The sequence below is a fragment of the Trachemys scripta genome, chromosome 4 (assembly GCF_013100865.1).
Source record: "Trachemys scripta elegans isolate TJP31775 chromosome 4, CAS_Tse_1.0, whole genome shotgun sequence".
NCBI lineage: Eukaryota > Metazoa > Chordata > Testudines > Emydidae > Trachemys > Trachemys scripta.
Genome location: NC_048301.1, coordinates 20,292,954 through 20,311,493, shown reverse-complemented (window position 1 = coordinate 20,311,493; position 18,540 = coordinate 20,292,954). Strand labels below are relative to the sequence as shown.

Here is an 18,540-nt window from a genome sequence, read left to right as displayed (position 1 = left end):
GCCACTCTTCAGTGTTCTTTTAAAGAAAGCCATGAACTAAAAACAAATTGACATCAGAAGGATTAATAGCACCTGTATCTAGTGGGTAAAATCAGCAGTTCTTAAACTATGGGGCATGCCTTTGGAAGGTGCAGGAATGTGTCAAGGGAGGCATGAGGTTTTTTTTGGTAGCTGGGGCTCCTGCAGAAGGGCCATGCACAACCAGGCAGCAGGGATAAAGTAGACAGCTGGAGACTAGGTGTGCCTTTCCCTTTGCTGCACCCCCTCCTCTCCTCCCCTCACAGGAAGGCAGCCCAGGCTTAGGCTCACCTCTTCCCATCCCCCACCAATCCATCACTTGTCATATTACCATCCTTATTTCTGTGCAGCTGCTGGCACAGCACAGCCTTCAGAGCTGGGTGCCTGGCCTTCCAAGTCAGGTGGCCATATGTACTTGGGGAAGGGGAGCATAAACAACTACAAACATAAGAAGGGGGGGAAGTGATGAAATAAGTTTGAGAACCATTGGGTTAAGTAATGCAGTAATCAAGAGCAGTCTCTTCCACTCTTTCCCAAAACCCTGACCCACAGTTGTATGGCCTCTGAATCAGAGCTCTTGGCCCAAGTCACTTGTAAAGGTCTAAAAAATTTTTAAATATAAAAACACACACCACTTACCTAGTAACAATATTAAACCCTAGACAGTAGATGAAGAGGCTAGTTAAAAAGAGCTCCCTGACTGGCTAATTTGTTGAAGTCATCAATAAGATCCTACTTTAGAGAGGTATCAGGGTAGATAAAAGAAAATTAATGCAAAAAGAATTTCTCCTCTTTCTCCAGAGGGTCAGATTCTGACTTTGTTTTAAAGGAGGAGAGGAGTGCACACACACACACACACACACACACCCCCATAGCAATAGGTTTGGGGATTTCAGCTCTGAATTAGATACAAGCCAGATAGATGCAAGGTTCAAGAGGCTCATGAGAGTCTGAAATAGCTGTCTTGTGAAATAAAGTCCTTAGTGAGCAAAACATTGGGATGGATAACTGCAAGGACAGGACAGTCTCTGCTTGTTCCATAATCAAAATTACATAAATCACTGAGAAATACAAATGTGGGCCCTAATCCTGTCAAGGCATTTTAAACAGGTAGAACCTTATAATCCCCTCAGAGTTCTACTGAAACCAAGAGGGATGGATGGGAATAAAGGAAACAGTTAAAGTATTAAAATGAAATTTTAAATGGTCATTGGCTAAAATGAGTCAAGCATTGAGATAAATTAATACAAACAGGCAACGTTTAACAGTCAGGGGCTAAAAATAACTACTGAAAGTATGCAACACAAATACACTGGCAATAGGCAAGGATTAAAAATTAACTTCAAAATAGCGGCAGTTCAAAAAGAACAATAAGACCTGTGTAGTACTACCTAGCTAACTAGTTTGTTTTTAATAACCTGTCCCCTCTGCCCCCCAAAACTCACCTTGACTCCATTTCCTTCACCTCATCTTTTTGCATCTCATCCTGCTAACTCTTGTACAGATTTACTCATATGAACATATGCATAACATGCTTACAGTTTGCAGGATTAGTGTTTCAGATTGTCCTCTTTGTATTGCAGACTGCCTACTTTTCTTTAAAAAAAAAAAAAAACCACTTTCTTCCATGAAGACGGTTGTTTAGTCTCTCCATTCTTCACTCTTATACCCTTGACTCCTTTGCCTCACTCTCCCATCATGAGATCTAGCTTGCCCATCTCTGGGCTCCCCCACTCCTACTGTGGGAGGTCTCAGATAGAAATCCTGTGGCCAGCCTGATTTCCTCCATTACAAATTCATACTTTCCTCTTTTAGTTCTGCCACCTTTTTAGCTAAAAAAACTCTACTTCTCCAGTGTAACTGAATCCCAGGCCCCACAATCCCAGCCACATTTGACTCACTTCTCAAATCTTCCCCCCTTCCTGCCTTAACTTCTCTGATTAGAATCAATGATTTATTTCAAGAGAAACTGACAAAATGTGACCTCCCTCCTCCCCTCAGCTTTCCTTTCATTCCCCCACCCCAATCACAGATGCAAGAGTTCATCTGCTTTCTTCCACTAACCCCTCAACAGGTCCCCAGTGATTCAATTCCATATCCTAATCTGCCTTGGGCCCCACTCTCCTCTGCACCCTTACTCTTCTCCTTAACTTCTCCCCTCCCACCACTTTTCACATCAGAATACAAATATACTTTAGGCTCTTCCACCTTAAAAACCCACTCAACTCCACCTGCCTCTCCAACTACCACCCATCTCCCTTTCACCTCTAAGGTCATTGAATGTGAGGTTTACAATTACTGTCTGGACTTCTACAATTCCATCCTAGACCCTACTGAATGTCTTACACTTACTGCACTCAATTGAAACCGCTCTTGCCACATCTCTAATGACCAGTTTGTAGCCAAATCCCAGAATTGGTACTCCATCCTCATCCTCCTTGATCAGCCACTTTGACACAGTTGACCATGCTGCTCCTCTTGAAATCACATCCACTCTTGGCATCCATAACTGTCTCCTCCTGCTTCTCCTCCTACGAGCCTTTGTCCTCAGATCCATTCTCTTCTCCCTCTACACCTAATCTCATCCACAAACACAAATTCAACTACAGTCTCTATGTAGAGGATTCCTAGAGTGCGCTCTCTAGACCTCTCTTGTTTTGTCCAAACTCAGCCAGTGTCTCTGCCATCTCCTTGTGGATGTTGAATGGTCAGCTCAAACTTAACACTTAAAAACCAAGCTCTGTAAGGGACTGGGGCATAGTCAGTCTCACCTAACCATCACAGCTGGGCCCAGGTATGCAACAGCCAGGTCCCATAAGCAAGAGTTAGGCTGAAGTTAGAGACCAGGGATCACAGGCAGCACCAGGCTAGATTCAGGGGGCAGGAATCAAGGAGAGTAAATGCTATTAATACTAGTAGGGCCCAATTATTCTTGGATGTACTAGGTGACAGGTTTCTTCATCAATCGACACTGAACCAACAAGAGGTGATAAAATTTTAGACTTTGTTTTAGTAAGTAGTGAGGATACCATAGAAAAGGCTGGTCATAGGAAATAACTTGGAATGAGAGATCGTGAGTTGATTCAGTTTGAATTAAATGGAAGGATAGCTTTTTAGTTATATAAATAAAAAGAATACAGAAGGATAAAGTTGGGCTGCTATGCAGTGTGGATGGAAAGGAGATTAAAGATAATCTATGTATGGCCCAAAAACTAAACGAATACTTTGCCTCAGATTTCAGTAACAAAAATATGGAACTTGTGCATGAAGGCAATACAGTTAGAAATGGAAAATTAAAACAAAACTCAAGCTTTTCTGCTTCAGATGTGGTAAGGAACTCAAATGGGGGGCCCCCCCACAGGGAGGAGGAAAGAGGGAGTGTCCCAGATAATTTCCATCCCAGAATGCTGAAAGAACTGGAACATAAGATTGCTAGTCCAGTAGCTAGGATTTTTAATACATCTGTCTAGCCAGGGGTAGTACCATATAACTGGAGAACCCCACACTTTTTTTTAATTTTTTTTAAATAAAAGGGGTGGGGGTGGAGAGAGAACATGTGATCTAGACAGTTACAGACCTGTTAATCTGATCTCAGTACCATGCAAGGTTTTAGAGCAAATTGTGAAGGCAAGAACAATTAAATTAGAGGGTAAATGGCAGAGGGGATGTAATGCAACGCAACATGAGTTCACCAAAGAAAGATCCTGCCAGACTAACCAGATTACCTAAAACTCAAAGAAGGAAAGGGAAGTGCAGTAGCTATAATCTATTAGGACTTCAGTAAAGCATTTGACTCTCTACCACATGGAAAATTAGTCAAATTAGGGAAGATGGAGATCAGTGCAAGCATCATAAGGGGAGAAGGCAACAGGTTGAGCCGCAAGGTAAATTATCTGACTGCAGAGAGGTTACTAGTGGAGTTCCTCAAGGATCAGTCTTGGGACCAATCTTATTCAATAGTTTTGTTATTGACCTTGGCATAAAAAGTAGTAGTTTGCCAATGATATAAAGTGGGAGAGGAGGATGGTACAGAGGAGGATCAGAATATTATACAATAAGATCTGGATTACCTTGAAGATTAGAGTGACAGAAATGGGATGAAATTCAATAGTACAAAGTGCAAGTTCATGCACTCAAGGTCTAAAGAATTTCTGTTACAAGCTAGGGGCTCATCAGTTGGAAGTGCCAAAGGAGGAGAAACTTGGATGTATGGGTGAGTCATAGGAGGACTACAGCCATCAATGTAATGCAGCTGTGAAGGCAAATGCGATCCTGTATAAGGCAAGGCATTTCCAGTAGCAATAAAGTAATATTAATGCTATCGTCTTGAAGATCTTCATTTGGAATACTGTGCATAATTCTAGTTATTCATGTTCAAGAAAGATTAATTTAAGCTGGAACAAGCACAGAGAAGAGCTACTAGGATGATCAGAGAATAGTGGGCCTATCCTATGAGGGGAAACTGCAAAAAAGCTTGGCTAAAGAAAAGGTAGAGAAGGGACATGATTGCAGGGTGGATAAAAAAAAAAGAAAGATTATATAATTGGTTTTTGATTTAAAAATCAGATGTTTTTGATAATATGCTTTAAGAAAAACAATTAAAATTATAGCTCAAATATCTCATCATAGAATAGGAATTATAAATTCCAATTCTATACTATTAGACAATATAGTCATGTAATGTTTAAGAAAAGTTTTGTAAATGAGTTCCAGTAGTTCATGGACTAAGGACCAATCTTATGGTGTTCCACAGGCTTCTGTAAGTTAATCTTTCTATCTACCCAATGGGACTCTGCTCAGTCTAGAAGATACCATCAGAGATGCTTAGTTTTGCAGTTCTCAAACTGTGGATTTGTCTCTCCAGAGGTAACATGCTTGTAACAGCGGCCAAGTGTGACTTGTGATTTTGATGTTTTCCAGTAAAAAAAAAAGTGAGAAATAACAGACCTCAAATTTGTGTACACAGTCAAGCCCTTACCTCTCTCTAGGCTCCAGCCTATATTAGATCATTTTAGGGCTGCTATAGTTTAAGGTGCTGTTGTAGCCAGTGTAAAAATTGTAGCATTTGCTGGAAAACATCAAAATCACAAGTCACACTTGGCCTACCCTAGGAAAGGCAGACACATAGCTAGTTTGGCTGGCTCTATGCCAACCAAGAATTCCCCAATGCTGACCGATTCTCCATCTGCCCTCACAGGGCAGCTTCCAGGTCCCTTTTTGTCAAAGGAGGAGCCATGGATCTGGCCCAAAATTCTTCCCTTCTTTCAAGATAGAAGAAAAGTGGTAAGGTGCAGAATAAAGCAGGCAAGCTGCAGCATTAAAAAAAAGTTAGAAAACAGCTAACACAAATAGAACATGCTGTCATGTCAAGTGAGATGGTGTCTGTTTTACCAACTAGTCTATGGGTGTGGCTCTAAAATAATTAAATTGATGCTTACATGATTTAAGAGCACAGAGTAGGTCTCCCACTACAGATCTTTCACACCCCAAAGAATAGGATTCAAACATCTTTCCCAAAACTTACAATTGTGGACAAAAAAAAAAAAAAAAAAAGTAGTATTTGGAAAAAAAGTACTGCAGACATGCTGAGATATTCAGAGCTGCATGCAGAGATGCTTTCTTTAGACAATATTACAAGATACTTTGGCATTCACTGTATCTTATGTAATCAATCTTCAAATATACACAATCCAGTTAGTTTTGAGCCCCATGCTAGTTAACATACTAAACAGCCTGTGAAATAAAAAACAAGTACTGGTAACCATAGAGAAGGAAGTGTTTTTAAATGCCTTCATAAGACAAATAAAGATCAAGCTTCACTTATTTCCCTGTTATTGGTTCCAGTGACTTGTCATTTTTAAATACAATATAAAAATTAACTACTTCTCTCAGTGTTTATCCTAGTTGACAGAAAGTTATCTGAATACTAATTGGTACCTGAAGGAGTTCGAAACATTATGCTTTCATATTTTACTACTTTAAGACTAAAGATTTGAAGCATCCACAAACTAATTGTTATCCTCTTGGGTATGTGAATGATGGTTGCCAGCAAGTGGATCTTGGTGCTCTATGGTATAAACAAAACATGTGGATTGGACCACTTCCGATGCAAGTGGTCATGAAGCACAGTATTACTGGTTAAATTCATATGCATCATAACCACATAAGTCAGACGCTAATTTCCCATGCTACCCACCACACATCTTTGCCAGATCCTGAGTCAACCCATTATCACTGCCACTCTTCCAAAGACTTCAAGTGTAGTCCCAGGTTACCAAAACAATGTTTCCCCCCTGCCCGCAGTCAACCCCTTAAAGATTTTGGTTACATTTCTCCCTTATTCTTGAAGGATTATAATTTAGCTGCTTGCAACCAGTTTATTCATGTGTTCAAAGATACAAGAATGAACCTTTATATATTTGTCTTCATCTTCTCAACAGTATTACAAATCTAGGTGCTTCACATATTATGAAATTGAATAAGAAATCAAGAAACCTAAAAACACCTCATTTAATTTTAATTAACATCAAGATTAAAATTCAAATTATGCCCACTAACCCTATCCCTACAAAATTCTGGCAATATCCCCGGATTTAACTGAAATCTTCAAAACCTAGTCTTCATGTACTGACACCATTGCTTTATTTACCCAGCTCAAAAAGAAAATGATTGAGCCAAGTAACATCAACAAGTTAATTTTCTATAGCCTGTTTCCTAACAGTGCTTCTGAAGTAAATCATTTCAGAACCTCAAGTGTGGCTGGACAGGATTACACTGAGGTCTATTTATGGTGACTTGTGTTTTTAAAGAATGTGTGTTTAAAGGTCTCCCCATTTTTTTTTTTTTTTTTTTTTTTTTTTTTTTTTTTACAAAAAGCAGAAAATTTAAGATTTCATTAAAAATGAAGGCTTCATTTGTAAATGTAATCTTCAGAATGCAAACTGATGAAATATTATCTTAAAGTAGACAACATTAGGGACAGGAATCAGTAGACCAATAGGGACACAGATGGATGGACACCTCTCTCCTAGTTCAAAGTTACCATCCCCTCACACATAGCAGTCTGTTGCCCAACTGAATGGCACAAAGTTTAAGTAATAAGTGCTTAAGAGCTGGAAATAAAAGTAAGAGCTAGTTTAAAGAACACTATGTCCACACACACAAGTCTCAAAGCTTGGGTCAACTGACTCACCACCCCCATTGCTGGCTTGAGCTATGTCTCGGAGGCCAGGCTGGGAACAGAGAGCTGGGATCCTGGGGGGAGGGGGGAGAGGGGCAGTAGGGAGCCTATGGAGAAGCCCAAGCTAGGAGCCTGGGTGGCAGCCTGGCTTGGAGCAAAGACCTGGTGTCAGGTTTTCTTGTCAGTTTCACAGCTCCAGTGTAGCCATGAAGTTGAGAAGACAGCCAATAGCTGATGTAAGTAACACGGTGCCTTATGTCTGTATTAGTGCACTTACATTGGCAGGAGCAAGGCTGTAGTGTGTACATTGATATAGTTAAGCTGCTTTATGTCAACCTAACTATAGTGTAGGCCAGATCTTGGACTTGCTGACTCAGGTCTTTTTTGCAGTGTAAACATACCCATAGTGAAACCAAGAGGATAGGGAAGAGCAACAAGAATAGGCATAAGTCAGGATGAATGCAGTACTGTCAATTCCAAGCATTCAAACTGAAACTGAATTTAAGAATGTCAAATTGACATACGTACCTCTAGACCAGGGGTTGGCAACCTACGGCATGCGTGCCAAACATGGCACATGAGCTGATTCTGAGTGGCACGCTGCTGCCCACTGAGAGGAGGAGGAGGAGGAGGGGCGAGAATGCACCACGTTGTGCGAAGAAGCAGGGGAGGAGGGAAGCTTGGCTGCCGCAGGATCAAGCTTCTGCCTCCTGCCCCCGCAGGGGAGAGTGGGTCCCCTGCCCCACTCAGTCCCCCTCCCCACCGCTCTCCCCTGTGGGGGCAGGAGGCAGAAGCTTGATCCTCCGGCAGCCAAGCTTCCCTCCTCCCCTGCTTCTTCGCACAACGTGGTGCATTCTGGCCCCATCTCCACCCAGAGGAGCAGAGCCGAGCGCAGTGTGCTCGCTGCTCTGTAGAGCAGGCAGAGAGAGGTAGGGATGGGCCTGGGGGAAGGAGGTGGAACAGGCAATATCCCTCCCAGCCCCCTGCCATGAGCCCCCCCCCCCCCCCCCCCGCTGAGCACCCCAGCCTTCCGCCATACACCCCCACACATACCCCAGCCCTTTGCCCTGACCTCGAGTCCCGTACACACACACACACCCCTCTGCCCTGAGCCCCCCACCCAGTGGGCTGAGCAGGCTGGCAGCATAAGATCAGCATTTTAATTTAATTTTAAATGAAGCTTCTTAAACATTTTGAAAACTATTGTTGTATGTAAAGTAAACAAGGTTTAGTTATATTATATACACTTAGAGACCCCTTCTAAAAAAACGTTAATGTATTACCGGCACGCAAAACCTTGAATAAATGAAGACTCGGCACACCACTTCTGAAAGGTTGCCTACCCCTGCTCTAGACTGATTAGAATACAGAAGAGTTGACCTCTCTGAATAAGAGGAAGCCTAAATCAAGTGTATATTATTCTTATTTAAATTAGGGTCAAGCCATGCCCACATTAGACTTTTTGGAAAATATAAATTTAAAAAAATTAAATGTCATAAAGGTGCAAACTATTGTTTAAGCATCTCAGCATTCATCTGAAAACCAACTTTATACAAAATCCTGCAGGTACTTAATATAGAAGGAGGCTCTTTTGGGAAATTTTGTTTAAAGAGTTCAGTTATATTTAAAAAAAAAACCACCACACACACCAACACACCCCCACCTCCCATTAGGGTTCCAGATTGCTACTGACAAACTTCATATTATGAACAGATTATATATACTTAGCCACCACGCATTTTCCAAAAGGTATATAATTTCAAGTACTACCATACTAAGTTGCAAAACACAAAGGAACAAAATAACAAACCCTAAATAACTGATTAGCCCTCGCAAAAAACTAAAACAAGACAAAAAATTAAAAAGGCACCTTAACTTTAGATCCAAAGTTAAGGTTTCATCCTAGCCACCATACGATTCTATCCAGACACAGACATCTGAAGCCTTCCAGACCACAAAACTACCTGGCTGTCAGCAGGCCAATCTATCCAAGACAAAAGTCAACACCTAGGCCAAAAAGAAAAGTTCCACAGAACAAACTAGGAGTTACTTGAGGAAGATGGGGGGGGGGGGGGGAAATCTAATGTTCGTCTCAATGTACCCCATGCATCACAACTTCTTATACAATATCTTTCTTCCCTGTCATTCTACTGAAGATGCACAGACCACAAGTATTCATTCCCAAGCCATAGGGTTGAAATAACATCTCTGTATAGGATGTTGAGGTGAGAACTGACCAAGAATTACCTAGAAATCAAATGGTATATTGGAGGAATATTTTAGGTCTGTAGCAGCACTCTACTGTAGCAGTTCCTGTTCAACTGCATCTCTTCTTGTGTAGGAAAGAAAGTGCTCTTCCTCCTCCTTCACCTTGTAGACACTGGTGAGTGGAAGAGGCAAAGGGCTGGTAGTAATCTGCAAGGTCATGTCACTTTGAGGCTATCATCCAAGGATATGTATTCTAATTGCATATCCCCTCTAAGAGGTCTTCCCCAGTTAACTCCCTCCCCCAACCCCACAAACCTTCAGTTTTATGTCACCACCAGTAATAAAACTCCTCCCACCCCAGAGAGTGGGCAAACCTGAGTTCCTATGTAATGATAGGCTAAGAATTACACAGTTGCTGTTGGAGCAGAAGGGGCGATGGAAAAGAAAGGTAGCCTCCTCAAAACTGGTTATTGTCAATGCTATTGCATCTACAGGAATATGCACAGCACTTTTGGAAGTCAGCATTCATGATGGCTATTTTAACCTGTAAAGAGCCACATTAACTTAGATGATGAAAGGGTATCAGATAGTTACTGGTTTTGTACATTTTGCCTTACCTCTAAGATCGAATTAGACAAATAAAAAGATGTTCTTACTTTTTTGGTGAAAGTAGGTCAGTGATCTCAACTGTTTAATCAGGACATATGTATGTCCATTTTTTTTTTTACAAAGTACTTTGGGATGGGGACTACAGTGTGCAGAATCCTAGAATTTTTGCATTTAATCACACATTTCTAGCTGGAGACCCAAAAGTTTACCATTTTTGCTCCTGAATAATATTTCCCAGCTGAGCAAAACTGACAGATTGCATGGCATTCTGTCCATTTTGTGTTAGTAGGGTGGATTAAAATTTTATTTGAATTATACTAAGGTTTATTTTTTTAAAAGAAAAAATAAATTTAAATCTGAACTTGATTCAAAATATGTCAAGGCCTAAAATTATAATCTCTCAAAAGATAAATAAAATATGCTGAATCAAGGAGCCCATCAAAAACTTTGAGTTAAAGACAGCAGAGGAAAATACCTCACGCGAGGTCAAGCTTTATAAATATGGCACAACTGACCATGCACTATATTAAGGGGTTTATTTAATAAAATAAATTTTATATGTTGTGTTTAGTTAAGTTCCAGTTACCATCCTAATGCCGCTTGACACATCACAAGCAAAAAATTATCTAGTAAATAAGCAATATAGCATTCACTGTTTTCTAAAATGTACAATTAATTAGAACCTGGAAATATTAAGCTACATAATTGCATAAGTAAATATATACAGTTATAGCAGACCCTCCTATGGAGCAAAAAGATATTCCAAATCCAGTGTAAAGGCTCTATTTAGTTGTAAAATCAACTTCCTCTAACGGTTAGATCAACCATTGGGAATGCACCTTTCTTTAGGAAATAACTGAAGTATGATGTAAAAGTTGATTATAACAGATTTATAATCAAGGATTTTTACTTGGTAATTTAAATCATTTAAAAACGCCTTGATTTAAATCAATCCACTCTGCACCATTACTACAGGGAAATTCAACCATGCAGGACCACAGGCAGCACCAACTGAAGAGTTACTCTTGTATTCTACCAAGATGTGGCAGAGTAAGGAAAAAAGAGTTTAGAAGAAGGGGAGAGAAAAGGTGTACAATGGCAAGAAGATCTTTATTGGTAAAGCCTCTTTCTGGAGATATTATCCTCCATCTTCCTTTTTGGGGGGGGTGGGAGGGAGGGAAGCATGGAGGGAAGGTAGAAAGGAATTATGCTTCCCCATCAAGTTGAGACATTTAGGAATTAAGGATGAAATCCAGTTTCAACTAATTAGCTGTCTAGTTTACTGTTCAATTCCTGGATACCTGATCACCAAGTCAACAGAACAGTCCGAGACAGATTAAATTATTATTTCTTTTGAAACTTCTCAATTTAGCTTGTTAAAACAAATACTGGATAAGCAGATGTTAACCACACAGGGTAGTTCTGTTAATACGTAAAATGTATCTTCTTGCAAACATGGGGAAATGGGCTGAGGTAAACAGGATGAAGTTTAACAAAGACAAATGCAAAGTGCTCCACTTAGGAAGGAAAAATCAATTTCACACATACAGAATGGGAAAAGACTGTCTAGGAAGGAGTACGGCAGAAAGGGATCTAGGGGTTATAGTGGACCACAAGCTAAATATGAGTCAACAGTGTGATGCTGTTGCAAAAAAAGCAAACATGATTCTGGGATGCATTAACAGGTGTGTTGTGAGCAAGACACGAGAAGTCATTCTTCCGCTCTACTCTGCTCTGCTCAGGCCTCAGCTGGAGTATTGTGTCCAGTTCTGGGCGCCGCATTTTAAAAAAGATGTCGAGAAATTGGAAAGGGTCCAAAGAAGAGCAACAAGAATGATTAAAGGTCTTGAGAACATGACCTATGAAGGAAGGCTGAAAGAATTGGGTTTGTTTAGTTTGGAAAAGAGAAGACTGAGAGGGGACATGATAGCAGTTTTCAGGTATCTAAAAGGGTGTCATAAGGAGGAGGGAGAGAACTTGTTCACCTTAGCCTCTAAGGATAGAGCCAGAAACAATGGGTTTAAACTGCAGCAAGGGAGGTCTAGGTTGGACATTAGGAAAAAGTTCCTAACTGTCAGGGTGGTTAAACACTGGAATAAATTGCCTAGGGAGGTTGTGGAATCTCCGTCTCTGGAGATATTTAAGAGTAGGTTAGATAAATGTCTATCAGGGATGGTCTAGACAGTATTTGGTCCTGCCATGCGGGCAGGGGACTGGACTCGATGACCTCTCGAGGTCCCTTCCAGTCCTATAATCTATGAATCTATGTTTTTGTTCGCTAATTATTCAAAAGCTATTTCATGAAGGAGAAAGCTTTCATTAATTTGATGTCTAGGAGCTAATACAATAAGTTAAGCACTAACCTTCCACTCCTGAAAAATCTGGGCTCAAAACTTATTTTGGGTCACAAGTGAATGTAAGTCTGGTCCATTCCAGTCCCCCAGATCATCTGCTCACAAAACTAGATCACTATACAGACAGAATTTGGTATTTGTGACATTTTTCTAGAGGTACAGAAGTAGACTATCCAGGATGTGCTAGATCAGGATTGAGGTGCACTCTCAAAAAGTTATCCAAGTATAACTGTGTGTCTACATTATGACAGATTTTAAATTATCTATTAATTTCATTACCACAGGATTCACTCAATTCTTCAGAAAGGAAAACAAATCTAATATTTCAGAATTTGGATTTAGCAACTTCTAGTTTTCAAAACAGATATAGCTGTTGTAAGGTAATTTGTTGTATTAAAAGACATAATACAAAAATTAATTTTCAGAAACATAATTAGAATTACCTCAAGACTACCACAAGCAACTGCAATATTTAAAACTAACCTGGAGTGAATACAAAACATGGAGACTAATCAAATGGCCTAAAAAGATTATAAAAGAATGCAAACACTGCACTTCTGAAGTTGACATTTTCTCCTAGTCCAAAAATCATATGCTAACAGGCAATGACAAAACAAGTATATTTAATCAGAGACTGCCATGACCTTTAGTTTACATGTTACTATTTTTGAAGCATAAAAGCTGATAAAATCACCAATCATTTTTTCCTCCTCTCTAAAACTGCACAATATCCATAGGTTGATGGACTAGGAACATAAGTACAACAAATCAATTACTCTTATTGTGCCTGCTTTTGGTAATTCTATTTTACAGGAAATTTATTTAATCTTAATGGAATACTTTTGTATTTGGTAACTGAAAATCAGAAAAGTAGATGAAAAAATAAACAAGAATCTCATGATATACACCACCTTGTACTGGTCAAAATGAAAATCTAGATCTAATTTACTCTGCTTAGTTTCTGAATTTTCTCTCAAGCTTGGACAACAGAAAGTCAGTTTTTACTCAATTTCACTTCCATAGTCTCACCGACAATCATCCTGCTGCAGTGTTCTGACTGCAGTATGGAGGAATTTTAAACTTAAAAACACCTTTCAATTATAATTAAAGAAAACAGATCAAAGTTCATATTGGGTTTTGTTTTATTTTGTAGAAGCTAGTTTTTAATAACCCAAATTTTAACTATAAAATCAACAAATGAATATGGCTGTTTGTCACTCAAGTCTCAAGAGTTAGCCACAAACCTAATACCGGCATCAAGCACAACTCTCTCCTGACCACTGCACCAAACCCACATGCAATCTCCACTCTTATGTTGTGAGAGGCAAATTAATTTTATTTAACTTTTAAAAATAAAGCACATCTCCGCACTGAAGCTGCGAGGAGCAGAGAAATGAGACACTAGAGAGAGATCCTGCCATCCTGAGATGGAGAGGCTGGAGATATAGCTGCTCCATGCATTCTTCCTACCAGAAAGGCGCATGAAGCCGCTTGAGAAAGGACCAAAGCTGTACGTCCTAACCCAAAGATCTCTTATCAACCCTTCTTCACACGTGGCTGATGAAAATGTGTTTTAAGAAAAAACAAACAAGGCTTCACGAAGAAAAACCCAGCCCACGCTGTAACCGAGGAGCCACAGGGCTCGAACCTGCTCCCCACGGATCAGCAGCAAATTACTGTACCACCGAAGCACGAGTGGTCTCCAGAGCAGGGAGACCTGCCAAGCAGTGCGGAGCGCGAAGTCCACAGGGTCCTCATCCCGTCACGCCCAGGGCTGGCTGTCAGACGCGCAGCCCCTCTGCCCAGCAGGACGAACGAATGGGGCAGACGATGCTGCCGCCTTTCTGAGAGAACCACCCCCGCCAGGCAGCGATCGGGGTTGACAGGAGGCCCCACACCCGCCCGGGGACACGGGGCATTTCAGCACCCAGCGGGGGGGTAATGGCTGGGCCCGCTTCCCCCACCTGGAAGTGGCCTACACACGAGAGACCGAAGAGGGGGACTGTGGTGCCGAGCGCCCTTCCCAGCCCCACCGGCCCGCTGCCATGCCTGGCCAAGGAGATCGGCACGGACTCGGCTACAGGGTAGGAGCGCAGCCGCCCTCAGCGGGAGATCAGGGCGCCCCGGACGAAGCGGGTCTCGCACTTACCGGCATCATCTCCGGAGCGGTTCCTGAGCCGCCGTCGCTCCCAGCCGCCTTAGCTGCAGCGCGGGCTGCTTTCCTCACCGGCCGGGGGAAGCGGAGACCGTGGCGGCAGCGACGCCAGGCGCCTCTCGCTTCCCCACAGGCCTCGCTCCCCGGTGGCTGCTGCCCGCAGCGGGGACAAGACGAAGGCGGCGGCGGTAGCCGGGCTCCGCAGCCCCTCACCTCAGCGCTTCCTGCTCCGCGTTCTCTGCTGTTCCGCCAGGCCAGGGGTTAACGACAGCGCCGCCTCCCCATTGGCCGGGGCGGGACGCCGCGCTCGAGAGGGGGTGGGGGAGAAGGCGCACGCGCACACACGCGCTGGGCCCTTAGCCCACGTGATGCCAGCAGCGCGCGCGCTCTCTCGCTGTGCTAGCGTTGTTATTATCCGCCCCCTAGCGGGGCCCCGTCCCCGTGCACCTAGGTTCCCTGCCCGTCCCTGCCCTTTGTTGTCAGGTGTCCTGGCCCTTCCCCCTTCCTGTCTTCTGCGCCTGCCTTGTGCTCCCAGCCCCTCTCCCGTCCTCCGCTGCAGGCCTGCGTCCGCTCTCTCCCCACCGACCGGCCTGTCCTCATTTCCCATCCCCAGGGCCCGGCCCGCCACCACCTTTCCTCTCGCTTCTGTGCAGGGCCTGCTCTGCCTCATTTTCTGCTGATGCCGCACCCCTGGCCTGCTGCGGGGGCAAACTGGGCCCGTCCCCGCCCTGTTCCCATAGCAGCGGACCTGGCCTGCGACTTCCATCTCCCGGGCAAACGTAGGCTGTCCCCGTCTCTCCCCCCCCCCACCCCCCCGCTGCTTGCCATGTTCTGTGTTACTGTTGCTTCCCATCACTGAATGGTGCGCTAACAGGCGCTCTGTGCTCCAGGAGGGCTGTAGGAGAAAGGCCACTTTAAAGGGCCATTTGCCGCAGCGGAGCTGACAGTCTTCCTACAGACGTCACCCGCTGCTGGAATGTGGGGAATGCGGATTTGCAGAGGCAAAGTCCTCGGAGCGTTCCCCTCCCCGCCTCCTCCTGCCCTACACTGAAAGCAGGCTGCAGCGACAACTGCAGGAAGGAGCCGGAGGGCCCTCACTGAAGGTGTAACCCTGCTGATCGGCGCTCTCCGGAGGTGCAGGAGTGCGGCATGCAATGTGAAGCCTGAAGGACAAAAGCATCCTAAAGCAATATATCTGAAGTATAAAATAGCATAGAGGATGTTAAACTGTTACAGGAAAAAGACGAGATAAAATAATGCATTAATATAGCTTTATTTCTAGCATCCTGGGCATCCTACAAGATCATAAAAACTACACTGCCGTTGAAACAGCTAGCTGCTGTCCGCCATACAATAGTGCATAACAATAAGGGAAGAGAAATTTAGCCAAGGACACCGGTGTAATGATTCTATACTGCTTATTGTTCAAAAATAGTTTCAAAGGCTTCTTTGGAAATGACTTCATGTAGCTTATAACAATTGTTTTGTTTTGCAGAACTGTACAAATAAAGTTATTTAACATCTGGGAAGATGTTAATCTGTTATGAGTCAAAGCAGCAAAATAAGCCTATTCCATTACATATATACAAATATCATATGGTTATGTAAGTCTTATAAACATTTCTCTTAGTCTAGAAAAAGATTAATTAGTCCTACTGTTGGATCTACTATATGGATAAAAAAATCCTCTTTTGTTTGAACTGCTGAATTTCTCTGTTCTTCATTTCTTTCAGCATATACCATGTACATTGTTTGTCAAGAAACTGTATACTTAAATATATGGGAGGTAATTTTTAACGTGTTAAATAGAGTAGTATTACAAATTAAGCCTATAATACAGTAGGCTTTTAAAAGGTAAGTTAAAGATTTTTAGCTGAGAGAATCAGCTGGAGATTTGACGACTCTTATGAACCCTTGAAGCCCACAGTCCAACCAAATAATATTTTGTTTTGGTTCTGCAGGTAGAAGAGAGTGGGCTGCAAATCCTAGACTGAAGGTCATGTGGTAATTTCAGCTGCTTATTTAATATTCCATAAATTTATTCTGATCTTTTAGCAGTGTGCATAGCCTTAAAAAGATAGTTAAATATAAAAAATTGCATTGCGTATCCATGTGTCTCAATGCATCAGTTCTCAGCTCTGTTTTGAATGTTGTAATATGGCAGAGTTGCCACTTTTGAATAAAATTGTCCTGCTGGACAAACCTGTTAGCATCATACTACAATGTTTTGTCAACCTAAGATTATTTTGCAAGTACTATGCAATGTGCTACTAGCTGGCAGTAAGATGTGAGACAGTGGCATCCTTGTAAACTAATTCCACCTCCCACACAGGTGTAGGAATAGGAAAGACTAGGATATTGGGACATAAGAAAAAGACAAGTTCAGATTTACTCAGAATTGCTTTATTAACCTGGAGCTAGGCAGACCTAGAATAAAACAGGCTATAAATTATCATAATTATTGATATACCTTAAAATAAGCAGTTATTTAACGATGGAGTCCCCCTACCTCTCCTAGTGTTTATATGGCAAAATCCTGAATCTAATTGTGGCTAAAGGACCATTTTGGAAACTCTTTGCTCATCTTTATTTTTCCAAATATATGCCCTTCCTGTTATTCAAGGTGCAGTTTGGTCAATGGTTCTCAAACTATGGTCTTTGGACCACTTATTGTGGTTGTGCAGATAGCTGACTGGTGATGATTCCTTCTCCTTGTTTTAAATAAAAACATTAAAAGAAGTTAAAAATACAATAAATAATTTTAAAATATTATTTTGCCATGTAAATAATTGCTATATGTGCTGCTGCAGAAATGCTACATGAATGGTAATCAGCAAGTAGGTGGTCCTGAGGTTAAGGTACTCACCTTATAGATGAAAAACCCATGTTCAAGTCCCTTCTCCCATCAAACAGAGGGGGAATTAAACTGGGGTCTCCCATGCCCCTTGTGAGTACCCTAACCACTGGGCTAAAAATTATAAAGAAGACTTCTGCTGACATTGCCTTCTTTCTACTCCCTCCCCCAGGACCCTTTTGTGTGGAGTTAGGCATGCACTGCTGCTGTTCTTGCAAGAAAAGAGTTAGGTGCTTGACTCCAGGAGAGGTTCCCAGCTGTGGATCCCAAGCAGAGATAGGTGCCTCCCTCCAGCTCAGACTTAGGTGCCTAATTCCCTAAGAAGGGTAGGATTTAGGACACACCTCTCTCCATCACATCTACAATTAGCTAACTTTAGGCAGCTCAGACTTTAGTGGATCCCATTCTCAGGCACCAGTATGTCTCCAACTCCATGCATTGTATAGAGAGCCTATGCACCTAACCTAGGGTTTGTGGATTCCACTGGTTGGCTAGGGGCGCTATCCATGAAGCAACTTAGGCTACATCTACACTACAGGGGGGAGTCGATTTAAGATACGCAAATTCAGCTACGTGAATAGCGTAGCTGAATTCGACGTATCGCAGCCGACTTACCCCGCTGTGAGGACGGCGGCAAAATCGACCTCTGCGGCTTCCTGTCGACGGTGCTTACTCCCACCTCCGCTGGTGGAGTAAGAGCGTCGATTCGGGGATCGATTGTCGCGTCCCAACGGGACGCGATAAATCGATCCCCGAGAGGTTGATTTCTACCCGCCAATTCAGGCGGGTAGTGTAGACCTAGCCTTAGATGTCTAAACTCCAGATATAGGTGCCTAATTCCCTGTATGCAGCACCACTGTGATCCACAAAATTCCTATTCAGCTGCTGCTTAACTTTCAAGGTGCCTAATCTCACTTGTTGCCTTTCTTCAGTAAGAGTTCCTGAGGTGCTTAGACCCTGAGGCATGCATGCTGCTGCGTCTCTCTAGGCACCTGGGTGCCTATCCCCTGCCAAATCCCAGAACTAGTCACAAACGGGGAAATAGGCATTTATCCACCTAAGTTACATGCAGGGCCTGATTTGGTAGGTGGCTTCTGAGCATGCCTACCAGGTCAGGGCCTATTCAAAATCTGTCTGGGTGACATGGTGGTCTTAAAAGTTC

At 42.6% G+C, this 18,540-nt stretch overlaps 1 protein-coding gene across 1 annotated transcript in view; it reads right to left on the bottom strand.

The window, feature by feature from the left end:
* The window catches only part of PPP1R13B (protein phosphatase 1 regulatory subunit 13B), a 103,399-nt gene extending 88,573 nt beyond the window's left edge, over nucleotides 1-14,826 (bottom strand). The window contains exon 1 of the mRNA XM_034767871.1: nucleotides 14,519-14,826. Within this exon, the coding sequence (XP_034623762.1) occupies nucleotides 14,519-14,527 (9 nt within the window). The 5' untranslated portion in view covers nucleotides 14,528-14,826. The remainder of the gene's footprint in view (nucleotides 1-14,518) is intronic.
* Nucleotides 14,827-18,540: the final 3,714 nt, after the last annotated feature.